This window comes from Gymnogyps californianus, chromosome 6 (assembly GCF_018139145.2).
Source record: "Gymnogyps californianus isolate 813 chromosome 6, ASM1813914v2, whole genome shotgun sequence".
Classification (NCBI taxonomy): Eukaryota; Metazoa; Chordata; class Aves; order Accipitriformes; family Cathartidae; genus Gymnogyps; species Gymnogyps californianus.
The window spans coordinates 2,912,693-2,937,838 of NC_059476.1; the positions used below are offsets into that span (position 1 = coordinate 2,912,693).

Below are 25,146 nucleotides of genomic sequence, written 5' to 3' on the forward strand. Positions count from 1 at the left end.
ATTTCTGCAGAAAAATGCAGATCATGCTGAGACTATGGCACTTCCATCATTAAGTTCAGTTCTTCCTGTGCATTTGCACCAGTGGTCTGAAATTACAAAATACAGGCCCCAACCACTTCATTTTATTCTCCAGAGTCTCCTCTATGCGATGCACAATATTAAGTTTTAAAAGCAAGCTACCTATTTGCTTTCTCATTCTTTTTGATGTCCAAGGGAGTCATGAAAGCATTTGGACTTCCAGAAAAGAGATTGGAAGGTGCTGTTTTTGCCACCATAAAACAGTATAGGAAAGTGCTTAAAACCCAAGGGAACAGAGATTTGCCAGGCAGCACTTGAAGGTTCAGGTGACTTTAACACTTCCCCTCCCTGGCAGGCCAGTCTTGAGGGGGACAGGGAGCAAGACTGTTCTTTTGGCATCAGTTAGCTCAGACTGTCTGAAACCTCATTTTCAGGCCATGTTTCCACAAAAAACTAAGCCAAATTAATCTCTGTTGCTGAAGAAGTAAATAGAAATTTAAAATAAGCACAAAGTACTTCCAGAAATTCTGAGTAATTTGAAAAAAAGGGAGAGCAATTTACTCTTACAGATTATATTTAAAATATACCCTGTATAACATACCTAAATAAGTTTGAATTTCTGATATTTTTCCCCCTCTATTTCCTAGCCACCAAACAAACTGGTAACTAACACTTAAAACTAGTTTTTATCTTTTAAGATGACCACAGGAAAAACATCCTGAAGGAGCATTGTGGGTTCCAATTTGCACAGTATTTTTGATACACACCATATTATCAAAGACATATAAAACCAAAACATTTCAGTTATCAGACCCCTTCAAAAAGCAAACCTTATTTTTACCATAACTAATTTACAGCAAAGACAGCCTCCCTCAATTCCTTTCTTTCTACCCCAACATCACACTTCTACCGTTTCCCCCCTAAGATGGCTGGGGAAACTCCACGGGAAAATAGACAGGTTGTTGATGCCTGATTTTTTATTTTTATAATAAATATGCATTACTGGGATATGGAATCTGGTGACCTTAATTCCAAGTTAAAGTTCTATGCATGCATGGGTGGAGAAAGAGATACAAAGGGAGAAACGCCTTTTAACAAGGTCATCCAGTCTTTTGTGCTTTAGGGGATAAAATTCTCCTATTCAGATCTTTCACAAAGCAGAACTCCTTTTGATATTACTACTATTTTATTTAATTATCTAGTTTGCCTCAAATGCTATTTTATGTGGTATGATGACTTCAGGGTACTTTAGATGTGACACAGTTAGATGTAAGCAGCTTTTTCAATGTTATTTTTTTCCTTTGAATTAAATTACTCTGAAGTCTATTTTATAAGCTTTGGTGGGGTTTTAATTTAGTTCAGCATATTAAGTCATGACCTTATTATTATACCTTCAGCTTGTCACGATAGCTTTATGCTACTGGACAATCTTGGACTTAGATGTAAAACATTCAAACAAAATCAGAATTCTAACACTGCCTATCATTGCCAATAAACAGATACTAAAGTCAGACCCTTCCTGGGGGTCTTTACAAGTGCAGTTATACCTGAACCATGTATCTAAAACAAACAGCTTATACCAGTAAAACTCTTTGAAAGCCTAATTCATTAGTCTCTACTAGCCCACATCTGATCAAACCGAGCTGGACAGCAAAAGGGCAATTTTGCTGCTATCGTTATATGGGCATTGTCATGTTGACAAGGGCTTTGGTGATTTAAAAAAAAAAAAATCTGCAGTATGCCAATAATTGTGTATTCTGGCATGACATACAGTGGTTTATTAGTGCACTTACCGCACAGAATCCTGTCACATCCTTTGTGATAAATGTCTCTGCAAACACAGCAATACTTACAGGAAAACACACATTATAATAAAGGTTTTAAGCGTGCCTTTAAATCTGTCTTCAAGAGCAGCAGTGCTCTCTTAAATAGCAGATATACAAATATTTGCAAAAGTAGATCTATAGGAGGGAAAAAATGACATTTTCTTCAAGGTTTAAATTTTCTGTTAGGTTAATTTGTATCTGTGAACATTTAATTCACTAGGAGGACAAGCTGACAAATACATCTGCATACATGTTGAACTAAAACTGTCAACTTTCAAAAATGTGTTGAAAAATAGTTCATTTTAAATCAGTCCTTGAATCTCCTTGCTAGTTGTTTAGACATTTTTAACTTATTCAACCAATCAGCAGGTAATTAGGAAAAAGCTACTTCACAGAGATCCATCAGTATGGATCTGTGAGCCTTTTCAGGACTTAATGTTCAGGCTTATCAATGGAAGACAGTAGCCCAATAATACAAAAAGGCCCCTAATCACTAAAACATACTGGGGCTGAAGTCTTGAGCCAAGAGCACAAGAACAACAACAAAATAAAGAGAATTAGAAAAATTAGCATCTTAATTCCTCCTATGAAGATCCTTATACAAGGTCATTTGTTCTAGTTTCTGAACAGGTGGTTTGGAAGCACTTGAATGAATGAAGCTTATTTCTCACAGATTTGTACTTCTACTGTTTTTTAACTGAAAGCCTAAGAAAGCACAAGTTCCAGTTAAAGCTTTTACTAGATTAGGGCTTTTATAAGGTATGTAGGTATTAGGTAAATAAGGCACTAAATTCAGGCAGCAACTTTAGTATTAGTGAAAGGCCTTCACCACCAATCGGCCCTCATTTTTAGAAAACCTAAATTTAGAGTTACCTTTGAATACAGTAGTGCCCTCTCAATGCAGTTGTAATTTGGCCAGTGGATCCGGAAGACACAGCAGGGAAATGAACAGAGGCACAAATAAAACAATCACGATAAGACTTGCTTCTAGAATTGCCAAAACTAAAAAAGTTCAGACAGAATTATACCTGGTAAGTGATGACTAAACGGCTAGCTTCTAACAAAAAAGTGTTAATGTAGATGTGAGTAGCATAAATTCAGTTGCACTGTCATCGCAGATGAGTTTTCAATTTGATTTAATTTATGAATTTTTGGGGGGCACTGAAAAAATATATACTTCAGGCTATTCACACCATGTAAAGCAAAGTCTAGAGATTAGTAAGTTATTGTATGATGAATCCCTGAAAATGTAATGTTTTGCAATAGACTTCCTGTCTTAAAATGGTGGTTTATTACACTGACACATTATTGCACCTAAGATTTTTTGAATGCTTGTATTCATACGCAGAACTTAATTTTGACAAATTATTTTATGTGTGAGGAATCTGCATGAGTTTATGAACAAATGGGATAAGTTTTCCAAAATGGTTTCTATTCACCTTTAATAAATACTTTGAAACAATGAGTTTCTCTTTCTTTTAAATGGTGAAAGAACACAGCATAACAAACTACTAAGGGAAAGAAATTGCAAGAGATCAAACTTCCATATATGATATGAAGCACTAATACTTTTAAGCAAAAACTTCTGTATTTCACAAAATCAAAGTTCATCTTGAAAACTAGCTTTCTTATTGGCTATTTGCACATAAAGGCTTCAAAGCCATGAAAGATGGCTGGAAAGCAAACTACACAAAGTCATGGTGAAATAGATAATTTTTAAATGTAAATTAGTACTTTGTAGCCCATATCTGGGACTGGGCATGTCTCTGTTCTGTGACTGCAGAACAGACTTGCCAATTACAAAGTTACAGAACTGGTCACATAATATGCGAGCGTACTGCTCACCAAGAAATGTATCATTGACAACTCTGGATACTAAAACAGTGAAAACCCTCTAATCTGGGAACAAAATTCTCCCTCTAAGCAATTTTGCCATTAACTTCAACAGATCACTTTTAATCCTAAAGGTGACTATAAGAGGGATTTTGCATTGCCCATTCAGCCCTTTTGCACATCTGCTATTTGTGTAAGAGTTAGTGATTTGTACACTTCTTCATTATGACCAGGGCAAGATTCCACTGTATTCAGCAAATTACATCAACCTCTATTCAAGTATGCAGTACTCTAACAAGGGAGGAAAGCTATTCCATGTGCTGCTTCCTTGGAAACAGCTTGTACTTGATCCATAGGCTACCACATGGTTGCCATAAAAATCTCAACTAGAAAATACTTGTATAAAATTTTGAAGCAAAATAATGTAAAAGCAAAAAAAAATTATATATTTCATAGAGACTAAGACAGTACTGGTGTCTCCAAGAAGAGAGGAACGTAATCTTCTCTCTCAGATACCATGAGCAGGACAGAGACAGCCCTGTGGCTGCTCACTCACTGCCTGTTGTACTGAAACATGAAAGATGTGGCCCGCAGCCTGTTCTGCTACACCCTGTCTGCTGGTATCAGATCACTGCCACCACGAGCACAAACTGAGCTTCATAATCTGATACTATTGCAACTGTGCTAAATAATTCCTTCTCAAGCTCTTCCAGACTGGTATAGTTTTGCTTTCTTTGTGTCGACTCAACTGGCATGAAGTCACAACTTAGATCTTTTGTTCAACGTTTATAAATAGTTTTGAGTGTGACATTCAGGAAAACACTGGAACACTTTCTAATGCAATGGAAACAGGTGAAATTAAAAATGATTATTTGTGAAAAGAACTTCCTTGACAAAGTCTCAACTTGATTAATAATTTAGTAATTCTCCTACTCTGTGCAAAGTAGCACAGAAAATGTATAAAAGTCATTAGAAGAAAGCTCTTATTAAACTACCTACATTACAACATAATCCTTTAATACCTAAGATGAAGAACATTCACGGTGAAGTTCAATTGCTTGAAAAAATCTCAGACACATTGAACAATTTCTGTTTTAAGGAAAGCAAAGCAAAGCTTAGACTTGACGTACATGCCCTATACAGAACAAACATGTCTTTGATCTTGCTTAGTTTATATTGTTTAAATAACCTATTAAAATAAATATATTTCATGAACAGTTGACAATGACAGTGTGTTTCTTCTAAAAGCTGAGTTTCTAAAAACATAACCATCTTCAGCATCACAAGATGTAAAATGCAAAAACTCGATAAAGCAGCACAAGGTCTTTATGGTATTTCTTTGTAATGCTTAGAAGTAGGAAAAAACCACGTGCACGTTCTCATCAGATGAGCCAAGAAAAATTAATCACTAGAGAAGTGCACAACGATAAAATTTAGTTCTTACATGTACTTAAATAGAATCTGTATGTATAAACGAGATTGCAAAAGATACAGGTTTCTTGCTTTCTGTATAGTTGTATTATTTCTGTATTCCAGCAAAGTCTTATGATTCTTCTGTTTGTTACAGATTTGTCATTAAAATGGGACATAGTAGAGAACAGAGGGTATCCGTTGTGAGAAAAACACTTCCACTCATTGGATCGTAATTATACTGTCACCTTCTCACTGAAATCTCTTTTTACACGATGTTAGAGGCAAATATGAAAACTTTATTATCAATACAGTATCTAAACAGCCATATGTTAGCTGCTTTACGGAGGTGAGGATCAAGTGATCCCAAGTCCTTTCTACACTTCAGATTTGTTGCTAATAAACCCACTATGCTTGGCTGTATGTTAACAAAGATGCTTTTTATTGTTGATCTTTGATACAGAAACAGACCAACAGAAGCGCACTAAGATGAACACAGGAAGAAAGTAATTCTTCATCTTGTAGCTTGTAATCTCCGTTATTTAGCTTGAATAATCTAAAAATAGTGATCCTACTATACTGCTAGACAGAACCTTATTATACTAGAAATTGTGCAGATCTGTAGTAACCAATAATAATTTAAATTAACCAATGATTAATTAATAACTGATTAATACTTGACATTCTTCTATTTTCTCAAACCACACAAAGGCATCTGCCTGTTCTCACAGAAAGTTAACTTTCAGTGGGCTCACAAGCTGTGCATCTTGATATCTGCTAAAAGTGTACGATTCAATCACACAAAATATTTTATCAGCTCATCTGGAATTACTAAAAAAAATTAATAGCTTTTACATGTAATGAAAAAGATTACTCTTAACTTGGTACTATTTAGCGTCACAGTAAGAAACAGCAATATTTTCCTGAACACTAATTTCCTAAAGGCTCTGTATTTCAGTGTGGTGCATCCCTGTATTCAAAACTCTGCAGGCAAATTCTTGATTAGTAAATCTATCTTTTCGATGAAGCAAATACATCTCTTCAGGATGCACATGCTTCCTATCTTTAGGAAGCAACACTTAAGTTACTACTGGCAACCATGTTGCTACAGTTATTCCTGGATGGTTCAATTTGTGTTGAAAGCAGGGTGATTACCAAGCACAAAGACTTCCATGTTAGAACAGTGCAGAAGAAGGATATGCAAACTAAAAGTTCTTCCAAAAAAGTTTGGAAAAAATAATCAGAAAATTATCTACACTGAAAAGGTACCTCCCAAATGTTAGGTGTCAGGTGTACCAGGATGAAACAGGGCTAAAGGGGTCAAACACATAAATATTGCTTCATCAAATCACACTTGACAAATAACGTTCAATCTTTTCAAATCTCAGCGACACTACCTTGACATTAGGATTGTAATCTTTCAGCATAGCTACTCCTGGTTTACCTCAATCTCCCCTGACACTTGTTACAACAGTGGGCCATCTTGTTTATTTTTGGCACGAGGCCCAATATAAAGCCTGTTGAAATTAATGAAGAAATGGCTGTTAACTAGAGTGGGCTTTCAATTCATGATGGGTGACATAGCTGAAAGTTAAGCTACTATTTTTATCTTGGTATGATACCATAGTGTACCACAGCACTATTAAAACTTACATACAAAAGAACAGAAAGGTTTCGTGTGCTGCGAGTGAGCTCTCTCCGCTCTCACTAACCTTCCCATTTCGTGAAATCCCGTCTCCCTCAGAGACCGAAACCCGCTCCTGCATCCCACGGAGTAGCCTGCAGTGCAAAATGGCGCTGGGCTCCCCCGCTCCTCCCCGCCTCTCTCGAAGGGAGCACAACCCCCAGCTTCTTGCAGCTCTGCCCCGCTCTGATGCTGTGCTGGCAGGGCGGGCTAGAAGGGCTTCAGCAAAAAGCCATTGTGCTAGGTGCTGTACGAATATACCGGAGGAATAACAGTTGTTGAGTATTGCAACATATATAATATATGGTATTGCGGGGTCAGACTTTGAATCACCACATTTATACTCATGAGGGAAGGCTGCAATGGGACAACTCATGTCAAAGCTCTATATTGTCCGGTCTGACTTATTAATACAGTTTGGGAAGACCTGGCCTTTCAATTGCTATCAGGAGTTTATATGCACTTTATATGCACAATGCTTCAGTTCCGACATGAATCAGAATATTACTTCCAAAGAGCAGCAGATAAGTAGTGAAAAATTATTTATCTAGATAATGGATTTCAACTCTTTTAGAACACTTAATTTAAATGAACACACAGTACAGGAATGAAATTAAAAGATTTAAAGAAAGTAATACAGTTTGAGAATAAAAACGAAGCTTTGTTCTTGCATCAGAATGTATTAGATCTTGCAATTTGCATATACAAATAATTCAGCAACATTCACTGGCATTAAAAACACAGCAAGATCAAATTATAAATGTAATAAAAGAAAATAATAATAGCTGAAACTGTATAATACATACATATATTATAAAGATTTGACAAATTAAATACAATTTGGTTATACAGAAAAGTTTCAATAACTTTACATTAAAAATGGTACTAGGGAAATGAAAACATTTCAAAATACTGAACACAGGTGGTCAGGCTCATTTTAAAAGTTTAAAAAACTGATACGTAAAAATACCCTAAAAAACCACTGGTAATTACAGTATGCATTCTTCATTAAGGCCCAATTCAGCAAAGCACTTAAGGGATTGCTTCAGGAACAAAGAACCTATGGTACTTCAATGTTTTGTGGAATAGAGATGTTCTAAATTTTGTGGAATAGAGATGTCGTAAAGCAAATGCTTAAATGCTTAGGTGAACTGGAACCTATCTTAACACATGAAAACAAACAGTCAAGTCACATAGTGACCAAAACCACAGACAGATCAGAATGTACAGCTTCTAATCAACTATTTGGCATTTTAAAGTAATTCCATGCAACATAGGAAAATTTAAAAGAAAATTCATATATATCTATATCAAGATACAGCTCCCCAGTTATTAGGCTGCTGCAATGAGCAGTCCATTGACTAAACACAAGAACTGGAAAGCAAGCTTTTCAAATTATAAAAAAAGTCATTATGTAGCTATATTTGTGACTTCTGAAATATACTATAAGTATTTCTGTTTCCTCCTAGATATCTTAATATAGTTAGCAACTAAAATCTGAGTACCCACTTAGTATTTGATGTTTCAGCTTAACTCCATCCTACTACTTGCTGCAACTACAAAGAGCTGCCTGTGCCCTGCAGAACGATCCCTTGTAGTAAACCCCGTGGGCAGCTGGAGTTCTGCTGCAGCTCCTGCCGCTGTCGGGGGGCCATGGGTCCCCGCTAACACCACACCGCATTGCCGTTGCGCTGAGGAGGTTTGCTTCACAAGGCAACTCTTAATCCAAGCTTTTATTTAAGGGACCCAAAAGGCTGTCCAACAGACAAACTATTTTTCAAATGTAGGCTAAAGATCCTGACATTGGGACCTAATGGGACCATAAAACACGCTTCTTTGGGAAACGGTGGGAATTTCTTCGCGTTATTTTCTATCATCATTTAACCTCTCTGAGTTTCCCTGTGCTACAAATGATCATACTGAAAACCCCACTGTATTGGTTTCCATACTGAATTTATTTGATGGCTTTTAAAAATTTGATAAAATTTCAGCGTGCCGTAGTAATGTAAACTTACTTAGCATTCGTTTTCGTTACTCAATACCTTCTGCAGCATGAGTGTATCTTCTCATAGCAACTCACAACAAAGGTTTAGTCTCTAAACAATCTTTAAGTGCATAATTTACTGTACAAATAAATACAGAAGTGCATCGATGGGAAGACAAGAAGCAGTAAATGGCAGTGTTCAGAACAGTGTGCTTAGAGATTTCTAAACTGCACCTTTTCCATTCAGTATGAAATGAAAGGAGAGGCATGAACACCTTCCCGTTTCCTTGCATTGTTACAAAGTATAATGCTATTTGTCATCGGAAATGGAAACTGGTCATGGGATAAAATAGTGCAAGAACAATAGTGAAATGATCAGTGTAAATTGCTTATTTTAAATAAGGCTTTTATGTTTGCATTGAAAAAACCCAACCAACTGGACAAGACAGAACTATTGCATATTAGTTACGTAATTAAAGTACATATTCGCATACTTTGTGCTCGTTAATTCATATATGCATTTTAAAGAGTGGAAAAGATATACTTTTTAATTATTCAACATTTGGATGCCCTGTGACTTGGGGATTTTCTAATGCCCAAGCATATCCTGTTCAGGGCTCTGATAAAGACTTTTAAACTTTATTTCACCAATTATATTATCAGTAGTACTTTCATTAAAAATATATCTATATACACAATCATATACCCCTTTTAGATAAAGGAATCATTCCTTTTTTGATAATATATATGGGAGGGTAAGAACGTAGAGGAGCTTTTTGCTACAACGGTTAATATTGCTAGCGTTACACTGCTAGTAAAATGTTTTTTCAAAATTTTAGCAAATACTGTTAATTATTCTGTTGAGTCAAATCAAACAATAAGATATCATCTTCATCTCTTTCGCCTTTTCTCAAAGAAGTGGGAAATTATGCACGTGTATATAGAGAAGCTTTAAATCCGTTTCTGACAATGGCTATAAAGCCTCTTCAAGTAGACAAGTTCAGGTGCTGCAAAATATACTCTTCTGATATGCAAAATATTCTCAAAATAGTGGTAAACTCACATTATTGTCTTTCTAAATTGATTTAAGCTGGTGTAATATTTAGGAAAGAACAAAATACATGGACTTTGAAAGCTATATTAAATCAAACATTCACATCTGTATTTATACTGATTATATCTTATTGACAGTAAGACTCAAAATAGAACTGCCATCAACTTGGAGGTTCTTAAAAACAGACTTTAAAAGCAGTTATATTTTTCAGTTGGACTGTACATTATTAGACATGAAGGGCCATATTCTGATACCTTTATCATTAATAGCACTTCACTCGAACAGTCTCTTTGCCTTCAATGAGACTATTTGTGAAATAAATTACAAGTAAGCATGAGCAGGTTATCAGAATGCGTCCCCACATAAACATCTATTTTCATAGTGAAGAAAGGTTTATGGCCAAAACATGTTTAGTTTAAACATATGTACCACAATTCACTTTTTTTAGTATGAACTGTAAATCACCTGTGTAAAGTTTCAAGAACTGGGAGATAACATTATTGATAAATATTTATAAGTGGAAAAATTCAAAGAAATAGACCCTCAAGAATTAATTTACTGTTATTTAGAATAAAGATTTCTATACCATCTTATAGTGATATACTGTATATGAACATTATACTTCGCTTTAGAAGATATTTATATTTAAGAAATAACTTTATACAACAAATGCAACTTTTAGAGCAAACACAAGGTCATATTTACAGTAAAGTCAACAATCAAAATGACATGGAATAAATTAACAGAATATACAACTATTTATACAGACAAATTAAAAAATAAGGCAGGAATTTTCATTTGAAATTAGCATAATCGGAAAATATGTCGATGAAATCTTGTACCACTCTGTAGCAGAATTCATACTGTTCCTGAAAAAACAATAAAAAGATATCAAAATGTGCTTTGGTTGCATCGTACGATTACACTGGAGAAAATCATACGTATGCAAATCCTAGGGATAAATGCAACACGTTCTAACTTGGGCCGTTGCTTGGGCCAGTAGCTGAGGACTGGTCTGTTCTGATTTTTGTTTATGTATTGATTTTTTGAAATAAAAGCAATGGTACTTTGTTCTTTCGTCAAATACAGGCTGATTGTTGCTCTTCAGTTAAAATCATTTCTTTAAGCTTTCTAGGTGATAGTTCTTAAACTGAATCCATTCTCAGACCTGTCTTCTCATTTAAATTAAGCAGCTTACTGTACCTGGCTGTTACCCGGCTCACGCTAAAGCAGGTAACTCCTCCGGTGCATTCCCCAGGGAGCCTGGCTATTTAACTTGGGGCTCCATCTTCTGAGCTTTACAGCAGAAACTAAGTGACAATGTAACTTCTGACAACGTAACTTTAGATGTATAGAACATTAAAAAACCTCCACGTTCCTTTTTTCTGAAATGGAGTTCCCCTTGCAAAGGCTGTCCTTTTAGCCACTGCCTACGTTAGCCTGCTGGCTAGTCCTCTGCATCCTAAAGATGGGACACATCCTGATCTTCTAGGCATGCTGATATGCCTTCGACATGATTTGCTGGATTACAAAATCTGTAACAACACTGATAATAAATGGAATTGGCATCTGAATTCACTCATGCTGGAAAGCAGAGTTTAGCAGAAGCCTTTCCGCAGGCTCAGCTGGGAATATCTGTGGTAATTACACCCTTAACCAACATTATTAAATCACAAAGCCAGAACCCCAAAAGAAATATTTCATCCCTGTCTCAGCCTGACTGCGGATAATCCAGTTCTACTTCTTCAACCCCTTTCTTCCTATCTGTAGTATGGAGAAAACATCTACCTGAAAAAGGTGTTTGAGATAATTGTTTCTAAAGAAGTTTCAAATTACTGAATGGAAGCTGCTATCAAAATACAAAATATCAGCATTTTTGCGTATTTTCCAAAAACATAAGTCTCAAAAAAACCTTTATTCAATAGGGAAAAGTGTCTGGACCAAGCTTCACATATTACTTGTGGATGACTTTTCTCCCTTTCAGTGACCAACTGCAAGCCAATTTAAGCCCAGACATTTTAAGGTAAGAGAGAACAACTGGTACATAGCCTAAAAGGCATTTACTTCACATGTTTTGTCACCTGCAACACTCAAAAGATTTCGGTTTAACTGTGTCCAGTTCCTAAAAGACACAGAATGTTTAGCCAAGTTGTATTTTTAGAAATGCTAGGAAAAAAATAAAAAATCTGTAAAAATACGGATTTCTGATAATACCTTGTACATACACAGCCATCATACATAATTTATTTCAACCTGCAAAAAAAAATCCTTTGTTCTCCTCCCACAGAATATTTACAAACAGACATCATTTGACAAAGATCCGGGTTGTTAAATATCATACCAGTGTTTGCACCATATGTGGCCTTTGCAGTCTTAAGCTCTTCACAGCTTGAAATACATCTAAGAGCCCTTCAGCCTTCACTCGTTCCAGAATATTGCTGAGTGCTATGAATGTACCTGTTCTTCCCGCGCCAGCACTGCAACGTAAACACATTTGCTTGACATACAGTAGGATAAAAATGTTAAAAGAGAAATAACAGCGATATAGAATAGCTAAATACTACCATTAGCCAACTTCTACTCATTTTTTGTGCTTATTTTGTCACCTCAGCTATGCTAGAAGGGAGCCAGAATTAATGGAAATTAACTCGGAGCCAGGCTGGAACCAACGAAGGTTCGTTAGTGACAGCTCCTGTACGCAAGTGGGAGATCCTGAGCTGGCTGCGGCAGCGCGTGGACACCCTCAGCCAAAGCCTGAGACTCAAATAATGACCTGGCAAAGCTGCTTACTCAAATCTGCATTCCTCTTCAACAAAGACAACTTTCGGTGCTCCCACACTCCGCTTTCGGTTTTATTCTCGATGGGGGAGAACACAATCTTTAGACTTTCAGTTGCAAAACTTGGTTATAACACAAAGAAGCGCTGTGCGATCAAACTCACGTTTTTGTATTAGGTTGTGATTTCTACTTCTGCATGGTGGACAGATAGGAAAGTATCGTTATTATTACTACTCCAAAGCAATTTGATGGAAAATGTCCTATCCAACTGTAGTGATTTTAATGACTCTTAGGATCTAAGCCATTTCTTAAACAGATGTATTAATATAAGGACAAACTAAAGCAAGACTACATATGAGGCTATAGTACATACAAGAAACTAAAATCGACTGTTCCACCTCTATCTTGACTACAATAAGCAACCTAATGTACTCCAAAGTAACTAGTTTCTTTTGTTTCAGTATGTGTGACTCAGTGTATTTTGTCCTTGTATCTGTTTCAAATCACGATTCCATGGAACCAAAATATATTTCAGTAGTTATTATCTGATTTATTATGCCTAACTCGGGGGGGGGGGGGGGGGAAGAGATTTCTTTCTCTCCCCTAATCACACTAATTAGGGACTATTTGACACCAACAAAACAGTGGCTGTGCACTGGAAGGCCAATGGCTTTGACAGGGAATAGTTACTAAAAACAGGATGGGATTGGGAAATTGGCCATCAGTGGTAAGATGGAGCGTAAGGTTCAGTGGACTGCTGAATAAAGATAAACACAAAATTTATTAAATTTAAAATTTTCATGTGTTTTAACCGTAAGTAGGTGAATTGTAATCACATGTCATTGCTTCTACCTTATTTCTATCAAATGCAAAAAAATCTGATAAGCACAAGCCTTATGAAAAGATTAAGTGCAAATGCATGTATCCTCAGCTGGATACATTAAAAGTCTCGTCGGAGGAAAAATGAACAGGTACACTGTATTAGATGCGTTATTCCTTTTAGACAATTACTTTTATCAGATTAAAGACAAATACAAAATCTAAAAGGGTTCAGGTTTATTTGTCATTAGCTAATCTCTAGTAGCCATCTGTGGTTTCTAGAGTAACCCACGAGTGATGCATTCCAGAATAGGTCTGCAACTATCAAAAGATGAGGGCATAAAGATATAAACCAAACCTGTACACCCACATCATCGCACACGTTGCTTATTCATTTATGCCTAGAAGAGGCAGGTACGCATTGCTTTGCACTCCATTTTTAATGCTCCTTGCGCTAGGCTTGCTCTCCTCCTTCTGAAAACATGCTTTTCGCAAATCCTTAAAGCCCATACAAGCTGGGTTTTTTTAATTAATTTAAGAATTTTTAGTATGGATGCATGGAAAACTAAACTGCATTTGAAATGCAGGAGAAAATATGTGTTGTCTCATAGGAACACAGCACTACTTTTTGCATACTCGCTTCTCTTTCTGCAATTCCCTTTAAAAAAAAAAAGTTAAGAAAGATAACTTAAATTTGACTCAAACGCCATTTCTTGAGACAGAAAGTTCAAAGGCAAAGGACACGCAGAATGGGCAAAGACTGGGCAACAGGCAGAAGTAAGGGATCTCTAAATAACACAGCAGCCTTGCATAGTTTATTCGAGTGTGGAAAGGAGGAGACGGTGAAGAGAGACAAAGTGTAGGTAGCCATGAACTAAACAGCAGGCAGCTGCAGACACTGGAAGAGAAGGGAGTTGGGATTTAGAACAGATTGGCTTTCAATTCTGTTGGCAACTCAGTTAGCAAAACCCTTCTAAACTATTTAGGGTTATGTCTTGATTCTACTTAAGAATCATCTTTTTTAGCAGCTCCTTAACCTGTTCGTAAATAGTTGGAAAAAATGAGCAGAAGTTTTCGCAAGTTCATGTGAACACTCTGAAAAATCAGTCTTAGACTTGGAGTGTGTTTACTTATTCATAAAGTACTTACATTCATTTATATTTGAAGACTCAAGCAGGACTTCATGGAGAAGTTCAAGTAACTCAAAAGCTGTGATGTACAGGCTGTCCAAGTTGGGACAGGAGAGAATTCTCAACATTAAAAATTCTAGAATCCATTGTGTGGTTTGGGTTTTATTTTGTTTTTTAACCCATTTTAAAATGATTGCAGTAGATTTTTAAAAAATCTAGGAAAAATACATGCCCAATGATTAAGCTAAGGCTTCAGACAGGCTGCAGGTCTAAAAGCTTGAAAAAGTAGAAGCAATATATAGCTCAGATAGTTCTTACGCATCTGATTTGTGCATATCAAAGACATTAGTTTTTCTCTCTTATTTTACTGGCTAGAACTCCTTGATATTTTACCCACTTTAATTATCACTCAGAATTTTAACACCCTAGCATTTCAAAAAAAGTGGCTGTTAAAATTTGTCAAATTGCAGAATCAAACACAAAATGTCATCACCCTGGAGTGCAGCCACCACAGGGTGGGAGAACCCACAGTCCCCTAGGGAAAACGTATGAAAACAGCAAAGAGCAAAACACTTCCGAAGCAAGGAGGAGAAACTTCTAGCAATGAATACGCACTGGGACAAGATCACGTCCCAAAACACCAACAAATCTGAGTCCTGGCTCAAGCTCTCAGGATCTCTCTGCTTCAACAGTGCATGAAAATATAGGTGACATTGCAGACAGCCAAACACAAACCAGAGACTGAGACAGCACCTTTGAAACTCAAATCAGAGCAAAATAAAAGTCAGTGTACGCTGCAGAGAACAGCTGTAATATGCCCATTCCTGTTTCTAACTCTAGTAACAAGCAGAAAGGTTCTTCTGTCAAAATACTGCCAAATGGTCAGTGAGTCTACTTCCCTGTATAGATAATGCTACAAGAACAATCTGAGTGTCACATAAATCAATATAGTATTTTTATTTTGTTTTCAGAAGAAAAAGTAATCAGTTACTCATTCAAAATCAGATGGATATTCTCTGAAATGCAGGAAAAATCCAGAAGTACCATCATATTAATCTAGCTCAGTGACAAAAGGTTGGAGAAGCTTATCCATGCAGTAGTCAGTCATAAGGGGTCTCTATCACAGTGTAGGTGCCAAGCATTTCTCAGTAGTGGGATCACAGACAGGTAGAGAAAAATACCACAATTAATGTAACAGATGTTTTTAGATATAAAGATGCCAGGAACTTGACCTCCATGTATTGCTAGAAGACGACCAATGGTCCAGCAAAACCAGTTTATCTTGTACAACAGGCCCAAGAGGAAAAAAAATTAAAAGGCCAGTATTTAGAATGAATTAAATAATCGATTTTCAGGGCAATCAGAGACAAAACAATGATTGTTTTTTATGTCGTGGTTGAGCCTGCGAGCTTCAACCGCAAGAGAGACTCTGCTGCACGAGGTCTTACGTGAACACGGTACGGAGGGATGTGGCCTCTGAAAGCTCTGGTGCGGGGTGAGAGCGGCTGGGAGGCAGGCAGGGCAGCTCCCAGCACAGGTCCAGGCAGCCCACAGCAGCAAAGAGCTTCATGTCAAAGGGTGACCTCTTGAGGTTAATAGCTTCTTATTTAAAAAAAAACAAAACAAAACATAGGAACATCTCTTCTGGGGGCTCCGAAACCCTGCTGACCCTGTCCCTGTGTACTGCGAGCCTGACTTTGTATTGACCAGAAAACAGGGAAAGCTTTATTGCTTTATCGAATTTAAAATATTTTCAAAGCAAGGTATGATTTCTGAATTAGGAAAAGGCAGAACACTAGTTTTACTACTACTTTTTTTTTTCAAATGAGCAGATGTAGTACAGAAAGAGAAAAGACAAATTTAAAAGACTGATTAAAAAACCCCATACTCTGAAAAATACAATTTGAAAAAAGAGAGGAAAAGCCCAATGTATACCTTTTAAAAAGAAAAAAAAAAAAAAAAAAAAAAAAAGATGCTGCAATAAAAAGGTACAATTAAAAAAAAACAACCCCAAAAAAACCAAAAACTGAAAACCTGGCACAGGACAAAGATATATTCTAGTTATCATGTATCAAGTCATACAGAAGCTACCTCTTAGCATTAATGTAAATATAGTTTTCTCTCTGCTTTCAAGGACAGGAGTACATTTTGCCTTCAGCTTAGATTAGGGATATATTTTATTCTCCTGATAGTTTGTAAAAGCCAACAGCATTTTGATCTTGATAGAACATTTGAGCACTATATTGGTGGGGTGTATTACACATCACTACAATAAACCTACACCTTTACTTTCCTAATCACAGCGTTTAGCAAAACTCAGGTGCAAGACTACAACACCCCAAGTTAAGAATGCATTTGTTTACTCCCAGCCATTAAGGCTGCGGTTAAGGAATCCACTTTGCTGATTTAGGAAAAGACAAGTCAAAAATCCTTTATGCAATACTAGATTTTCTTTTTTTCCTATCTTTTTCTCATATTTCTTATTTTTTATTTATTTTTTTTAAAGGATGCAGTCTCCTCCATCACGAAGGAAAGCTGCCGTAAAAACAACCAGACTGGAGAAAAAGCAAGCCGGTTCCTTAGCTAATGGTGGGAAGAGGAGGCGACTCTTACCTGCAGTGCACGGTAATGGGGTGATTGCCTGTTTGCTGCTGCTGCTTTTGGACAGCTGCAATCAGGTCGATCATCCCTTTTCCTTCTGCAGGAATCCCGATTTCTGGCCACCCATGGAAATGGAACTGCCGAACGAGCCTGCTTTGCTTCTCCTGGTTACTCTGCGTGCAGGAAAACACCAGATTTATCCAGTTGTCACTTCACAATGGAAACACGGTCCTCACCTTAAACATTTGTAGCGTAAATTTTGCACCACTATAGTAGAGGGGGCTATTTGCAATCTGGTCCGTAACATATTGGTCATGCAGACCTGATAGTTCTGCTTCTAAATTCCCCATCCACTATGCTGATAATTTACTCCTGTAATTTTCCTTTCGATTTGCGCAGCTGTTTCATCTGGGTAGTACTAAGGATACACTTAAAGACTATTCATCCAGAGTACCAACGGTTGAAAGCTTTCGTCATGCACAGGCCAAATCCAAAGTGCCATTAAAACAACCCAGTTCATGAAATGCCCTCATCTCTGCACAACACTACCTGCCACTTTGAGACTTCACGATTATTTGCCTTGTCTCTATGCTTGCCGATTGAAAGCACACTAGAAGTTCAAACAGGTATTAATGCCATGCTAACGCAGGTAGCTCTAGACAGCTTTGGATTCACAAAGGCTCTTCGCTTTAACTACCCTGAAATTTTTGCTTGCTGCTTCCCGTGACTGCATTATAATAGTGTATGGATGCAACATTAATATTCTGGCAATTTTACTCCATATCATCAACTCTTGCAAGCCACAGAGTTGAAAACACGACGTCTCTGCTGACGCTAGGTGCTTTCAACGTGTCCACCATAGGGGACATCTGGTTAACGAGTTTGATGGGAAGCCTCAAAACGCCGTTTTGTACTGGAAGCCTGGAAGACGTCACCATTACAAGGAAAAAGGCTTGGTCCGTCCTCCTTCCTCCCAGCTCTGCAGGAGATCTTTTAACATAATATTGCTTCAAGTATCATTGATGTAGTCTAGCTGGACTCAGGCACAATACAGAAGTTACTCAGATTTCTTACATCCGCAGCAGCAAACACTTCTAACGATGCAGGATTGTAGTGCCAAAACATTGCTGCTTCGATATTATCTAAAATGCTGTTACTTGAGCTTTAAATACTTTCCAGCGTGACGTAAGTCAACACATTGACAAGGACTCTCTGCTTTGTGAAGCACGAGGTGTATTCACGCCTAATCCACCACGCTCCTTCATAAGGAAAGACAGAGTACTTTAAAGTCCTTTTGCTTTGCATGTGCCTAAATTATATGCAGTGCAGTAAGCAGTTAAATTAATGATATTCTCAACTGCAAGTAATTTTTTTTCTTTCTCTTTTTTTTCTTTTTGTCCCAAAAAACAGCAATGCAAATCGGATGCTAAAGAAATGACGCAGCGAGTGAGGAGATGCATGCCCAAAAGATCAAAACCAGGTTTTGAGTAGATCATGCCTGTAGCAGAGCAACATAAAGGAAGAGCTGGTAGGCAGAGGCAAGTACGTGTGCTGTAAAATGCTTCATAGGATTTAAAAATCTTGAATCAAATTTTCTTCTATAGATACGTAGGAGATGGTAGAAAATACAAGAATAACAGCAACAACAAAACATTAAAAAAAAAACCCCAAACCCACACCCCACTTTGATCAACGACATGTTTTACTGACCAGAATTTTCATGGGGCTTTAAGCAAAAGCGTTTCATATAAGCTCCCTCTGGACTGATACAATGCTGCATGTTGATTAACCACATTTATCTTTAGATAGAAATTCCAGCATTTAAGTTACGTAATCACATGTGTAAATGCCTTCAAATGCAACAAAACCTCATGTGATTTAAAAACATTACCTGATTGTATGTAACTATGAAGTCCCTTACACTTATGGCATCTAACAGACTGTCATTCTTTATTTCTACGGTTATCTCTCCGTGAGTTACAGAGCCCTCCGATGGCCAGTACTGGCAGCATTTCTCCTGCAAAATTGAGAGAGAATTGTAAACGTTCCTTGACATTTTTTCCAGTTATCTACATTGTCACGAATCTCTGATATAGGATGTGACATACAGCGTAAGAAACACGTTCTAAACACTTTGTAATGAAAAGGCTAATAACCAAGAACGCAGTAATAAAGTATTTCTATAATATAAACCATTAAGATGAAAAGGGCTCAGGAGTCATAGATGGCAAATACTGCTTTAAAACAGATTAGAATAAAATACGTAACTCCTGAAAGCAATGCAATATTGTTAAAAAGCCTCCCAAAACCACCACCAAAAACCATTTCACAGCACTAAAACACCCTGGTTGCAGCGCTGAACCCTGAATCTTCAAACTGCAGCACACAGAGGTATACAGGACTTCCTTCATCAATTAATAATGTACTTGGAAAGGTTCAGAATAAGCCACTGGAGCTTATACTGGCAGAACAGGGAGGGAAATTTTCACAAAAGCGTTGTCCAGCTGTTCCCAAATCCCAAACCGCTGTTCCATGTCAGGCATCCCTATAAATTTTGTGCTTTTTAACGTGAACTGGGCCCTTTCCCAAACCATAATTTTCCGTAGTTTTGGTGGGTTTTCTGACAAATTCAAGCAAAAGCAGCAACACTGGCCCCACACCAAATAGTGAAGCACGTGCTTATTTTAGGAAAGGCAAAAAAAAAAATCTCGTATCGCTAGAATTTGTGGGCAACAAAGAGTTTATCTAATATTAATGCTCATACTTTACAGGTGTTAACAGTAACTGCTTTGCTCTGGAGCTGGCAGCTGCGGGACGCATACCTGCTCCCTCTCTTGAACTTCTGTGAGCATAACGATGGTGTGACACTTCCACTCCCACACCATCCGCCAGAAATCCTCCACCGTGTGCGGAAGCGGTCCCTGGGTGGCAATGAAGTAATCCTTCTGGCGATAGCCCTGCGGAGAAAAGACCAGGATGCGTTTACATCGTGACACGGGAGTACAAGTGACGAGGGACGGAAGGTGATGGTCGGAGAGGAGATGGCTACTTAAACTGGTGCTTCCCGTGAGCCCCGCTGCTTGACAATGTGATGGTTACTGGAAATCTGGTGACACTGAGCCTACCCGATTCTTGCTCGTTGCTAGAAACGCAGGAAAAAATCCCCCAAATTCACAATCCTGAGTGTTATTTTATGACTTTTTACAGTCATGGCTGAAGGGATGAAATTCTGCAGTAATAGGTAACTGGAAGGATTTCACAATGAGATTATAACAACTGCCGCTATTAGCTTTACTACAGAATTAACATTTAACTCAATTTTTGAGTTCTATTTACATACTGATGTGATCTTCACAGCTGTAGTATCCACAGTCCTCAATCACTAATGGGGTTTTACTGCTTAAGGATATAATTCATTCTCATATTTAAATAAAAACAAGACGCAGTGGAAGGTGCGGCCCAGGTTCCAACAGGAAGCCGGGAAGAAAGTTAGGAATTACCGCAGGTCTGCCCAGGTAAACCCTGGCTCCCAAACACTGTGACAGCCTTTCTCCATGCTAAATATGGACTTTTCTTTTTCCTTTCCTCAGAAGAGCACACATTTACATCCATTAACCTGAACGCAGACAGTGGAACTGTTGGGTGTTAGTTGTATAGCTAATTTGTTTCGCTGCCTGTTTGTTAGAATTTAATAAAAGCCTTAGTTTATAAATCTAACAACAAGAAGAATGTTTAAATTACACAACCATTTAAATTGAAATTGCAAAACACCAGATAAGAAATGTATTTGGAAACTCTCATAAGCCAAATCCAAACAAAAAAGCTAATGTTCTTCATATGCCAAGTTGATTGTGTCTCTTTAAAAAGACTTATCAGCAACAGCAAAATATCTGACTTGCAATTTAAATACATGAAAATGATTTATACGTACATCTATGAAGGAAGCATTGATGTAGTCTGTATACTCTTGCCCTCTTTTCATCGACAGAATCACTCTATTAAAATCATCTGGGGGGGAAAAAAAAAGTCTACTCTTACTTTTGCTAACTGTATGTTGACTGCTCCACGATTACATTTGTGAAAGAACAAAACCAACAACATCTTTTATCTGAAAGCCAAAGAGTGTCTCAAAGATCTTATCCAGGATTTAGTAAGTGTGTGGAGGAGGGCGCTAGTTTTTCTGCTGTTGTTTTTCCATTCACACAGGATATGGCCAGCAAGGTCTGAAACTTTCATTTTCAGGTGCAGACATTACAGTGCTGCTCCAGACTATGCAAGGAATCACACACAAAATATCTTGGTTTAAAAGGTGAAACAGCTGAATTATTTAATTCAGTCCTGAAAAATAACTGATTGTAATACATTTGACATTGATAAGGTAAAAAGCAATTCATTAAATTGTTTGCAGACACTTTAGCAGGGCATTACACTTTATAAGGAGAGGATAGTGTTGTTCGTATCCGTAAGTTCTCTAGAAACTTCAGAGCAGACATGCCTGCAGAGAGGACAACAAAACCAAGGGGACGGCTAACGGAAACACCCCCAAAAAAGTGTTCTAGCTAAAAATGAAGCAAAACCAAAAACTACACCACTCTGGACTGTACAACAGGTTTTGAAAGCATTTGAGTTTTACAGGCAGAGAAGTTAAAACTTTTTCTCTTTAAGACATACGCAGTAATTATTTGCAGAATTCCAGTTTCCAAATCGGGGCAGGACCTCTACTCTTGAGTTATCCCAACAGAGCTGTATTCTGATACGAGCTGTGTTGTTGCCAACATATAGATACAGTGTGTACTCACAACAGCCTTAGGATAATCGGGTATTTATAGCACTTGTTTCTATATGTAAAAAGTTGATCTCTTACATGGGATAATCTGGATGACTCTAGCTTTCTTCATATTTGCTGGAAGATTGCCAGTTCTCATGTTTTCTTTCATTATGCGAACATTGGTTAACTTCTGTAATAAAACACACAAACGAGGATGAGAACTCACTGGAACAGAAGCGGTTTCTCGCTCACCATATCCTGTACTCAGAAGGTTCCTGCGTGTCTTTATCGGGTACAAAACAGTAACACAGTCAAAGTGAGACAAAAGCCATTTCATTGTCCTGGCTATAAAATATCATTAAAAAGAACAGTCATGTAATTTTTTCATACCGATAAATATTTAAGAAGCCAAACGCATGACCAGAGCATATCAATAAAGTTTAAGGGCTGTAAAATGACAGCAGATTTTAACATTTTGGGTCTGTTTGGGTTTGGTTTTTGGTTTTGTTTTTTTTTTAAGACACTTTTGGACTGTCTGAGCCTGGCTTTCAGAAGCACAGAGCACCCCTTCCCTTTGAAAAGGTCTAAGTTTCTTAAATTTGACATTTGGAAATTTGGTTTCATAAAATTAGCCACTTTTGAAAATACCTTTTAATAAAAAGGTCTGCCCACCATTTTATCGCATTAATTTTATTTCTGTCTTTCCGGCCTTTAGGTAAGCAGAGGCAGACTGCCCAGCACACCGGCCACCGTTTACCTCCAGCAGCAGCAGCCCCCGACCAGGAGCTTTGCCAAGAGGCACTCCAGTAACAGGCTCTTCATTTCCACACTGCTCTCAAGTACTGAAAAATATCCTCTTTTATAGACTTCACTTCCTTTATGGTCAACACACGAACTGAATTCATATTCATCTTAATTTCATTCATATTGCTATTATTACAATCCTGTTCAGAGTATTAAAACTCTGGTCCTTTAGTCCTGGACTGTGCTCTCCCTGCGGCACACCACCCTGCTTCTGGCACAACAAGGCTGCACGAGTTTATGGACGGCTGCGCACCAAACCCTGCAACTTGGCTCTACACATTTTCAAGCTTTTGCTAGTGAAGGGACCAATGTTCCTTATTATTGATTCAGTTTGTGCTGACAGCATTCCCAGGACACAGAAGACAAACACTGCTCTTGCCCCAACAATTTTTTTATAGTATAGATTACACACCCGCAAGATTGTGCAAGATACCAATAATAGGCTGCTTCTGCTGGGGTGGGACTTACCAGAGAACGATCATAGATTGCATTTCAGCAACTATTTAATATAAATTCAACTTACATTAAAATTAATTTAATTTTCAAACTGCAAGCAGATTTTCAGGCATGTATTTGCCAGGTACTGAGTTTCAGGAGCCTACCTCAATTCCAGTAAAATCTCTAGTACTGGCAACAAACTATTAAAAAAGAAACCCCTACCCTCGGAGAAATCATTTTCAGCTACTCTGTAATACTGTGTTCAACAGACTTTATGTCAGAGACTCTCATACCGGTTCCCACATAGCTCTACTCTTTTTTTGGTGTAGGTGGGCTCAGTGCTCCTGGGCCATCTAAGTGCTTTTCAGAATACACGGCAGAACTAAACGTTGCTCTCTGCACTTCAGTGCAGCCTGGCTGGCACAGTGGACGGCAAAAACAAACCTAGGAATTCTGGAAAAAGTAGAATACTTGATGTTTTCATTTGCTTCCTTCCCTCAGACAGACCAATACTTTTAATTTTTGAACTTGTGGCTATATCATCAGACTTATTTTTACATCATTGTCTCTTCCCACTTCCCAATTTCTGATTAAATTAATCCTTTAAAGGAAAGAGAGAACTCCAGTTAACACCTATATGTCGCTTAATGCTTTAGACCTATATATAGAATAAATATTTTAGCATAACAAAAGTCATAGAAAAGTTCTAACATTTCCTCAAGGCAATAAAGTCTATTTTAAACAATGATCACAAACAGCCAGTGTGGTTGCTTTCTGCATTTGGGGTTTCTCCGCTAAACAGAAATGCTTTTTTTTCTTTTCTTTCCTGACAGGTCTGGATATTCAGCACAAGATGTGTAAATTCTGTGCAATTCCCTCTGCCGTCAGTCATCACCGAGTTAACAATCCCGTTGAGATGCAAATTAGGTGCACGTAATCCAGCTCCCTCTTCCAGCATTATCTGATCTGGCATCTAGTACCAGACCGAAAGAATAATTCCATTTTTCTTTTATAAACAAACAGAAAGCATATAGGAAAAGGTCCGTAAAACGATGTAGCTTTGAATGAGCCTTTGCAGAACAGGATGTCAAGCAAGGCCCCATTCACCGACTCCGCAGGACCCAAGCACAGCAAGCACAAAATAAAACAACTTGTTCTGTTTTGATGGACTTTTTCTTTTAAGGTTACACTTTGCCTGCTTTTGAAGTATCTTTTCGGCTTAAATGTTTCCACACTTAGAAATCCTATGGCAAAGGACTTTCATACTTACTTTAAACTCTTCTTCTAGCCCTATTTTGACAAGGTTTGGCGCCGCGTTGTGTGATGTCTGTAGATGTTTTTCTAAGGACGACACATCTAGCTCCGTGTCACCGTAGAGGTAGTATTCAAGTAAGGCTTGATAAATGAAGGAGTATTGCATCTGGAACCAACAAAACCCAGCCATATAAGCATACTGCAAAGCAAGGAAGTGAAACTATCAAATCTGGCACTTCCAGCTATCTCATTTGGCCTACCATCGACTAATTATCAGAATACACCCTAAGCTAAAACAGTTCTCCTGTTACATCACTTAAATTCGCTAAAATTCCACTCTCTTGTGCATGGGGAGACCTGGACATGATACCTAAAGATAACGTGCCTTCTGGTCGTCTTCACAGCCCTAACATGCCTCTACCTTCTTCCCCAACCCCATCCTTCTACTGGGCTCTGTTCATTTTCCAGTTATCCAGGTGTGCAACAGAACGGGACATACTGGGATGCATATCAGAGTGGAAATACAGAAGCATATTCTTCTTCGACTGTGAAAAGTTGTGATTTTAACTGATTAAAGTCCACTTACGTCAGTCTGAACCATCTGCGGACGTTGATTACGGATTCTGGAAACAAACTCAAAAACATCGACTTTCTGTTCCGCGTGCATCATGTCTATTATGGCATCTATAACGATAAACGTGCCTGTGCGACCCACACCAGCGCTTGAAAAGGAAATAAAAACAAA

General features: G+C 37.7%; 1 protein-coding gene across 1 annotated transcript in view; it reads right to left on the reverse strand.

Annotated features, from left to right (window-relative positions):
* Positions 1-10,509: 10,509 nt before the first annotated feature.
* The window catches only part of PTPRE (protein tyrosine phosphatase receptor type E), a 38,591-nt gene continuing 23,954 nt past the window's right edge, over positions 10,510-25,146 (reverse strand). The window contains exons 11-19 of the mRNA XM_050898745.1: positions 24,988-25,123; positions 24,418-24,567; positions 22,002-22,095; positions 21,069-21,145; positions 19,960-20,094; positions 19,029-19,154; positions 17,150-17,310; positions 12,151-12,286; positions 10,510-10,678 (exon numbers count right to left, since the gene is read on the reverse strand). Of these exons, the coding sequence (XP_050754702.1) occupies positions 10,604-10,678; positions 12,151-12,286; positions 17,150-17,310; positions 19,029-19,154; positions 19,960-20,094; positions 21,069-21,145; positions 22,002-22,095; positions 24,418-24,567; positions 24,988-25,123 (1,090 nt within the window). The 3' untranslated portion in view covers positions 10,510-10,603. The remainder of the gene's footprint in view (positions 10,679-12,150; positions 12,287-17,149; positions 17,311-19,028; positions 19,155-19,959; positions 20,095-21,068; positions 21,146-22,001; positions 22,096-24,417; positions 24,568-24,987; positions 25,124-25,146) is intronic.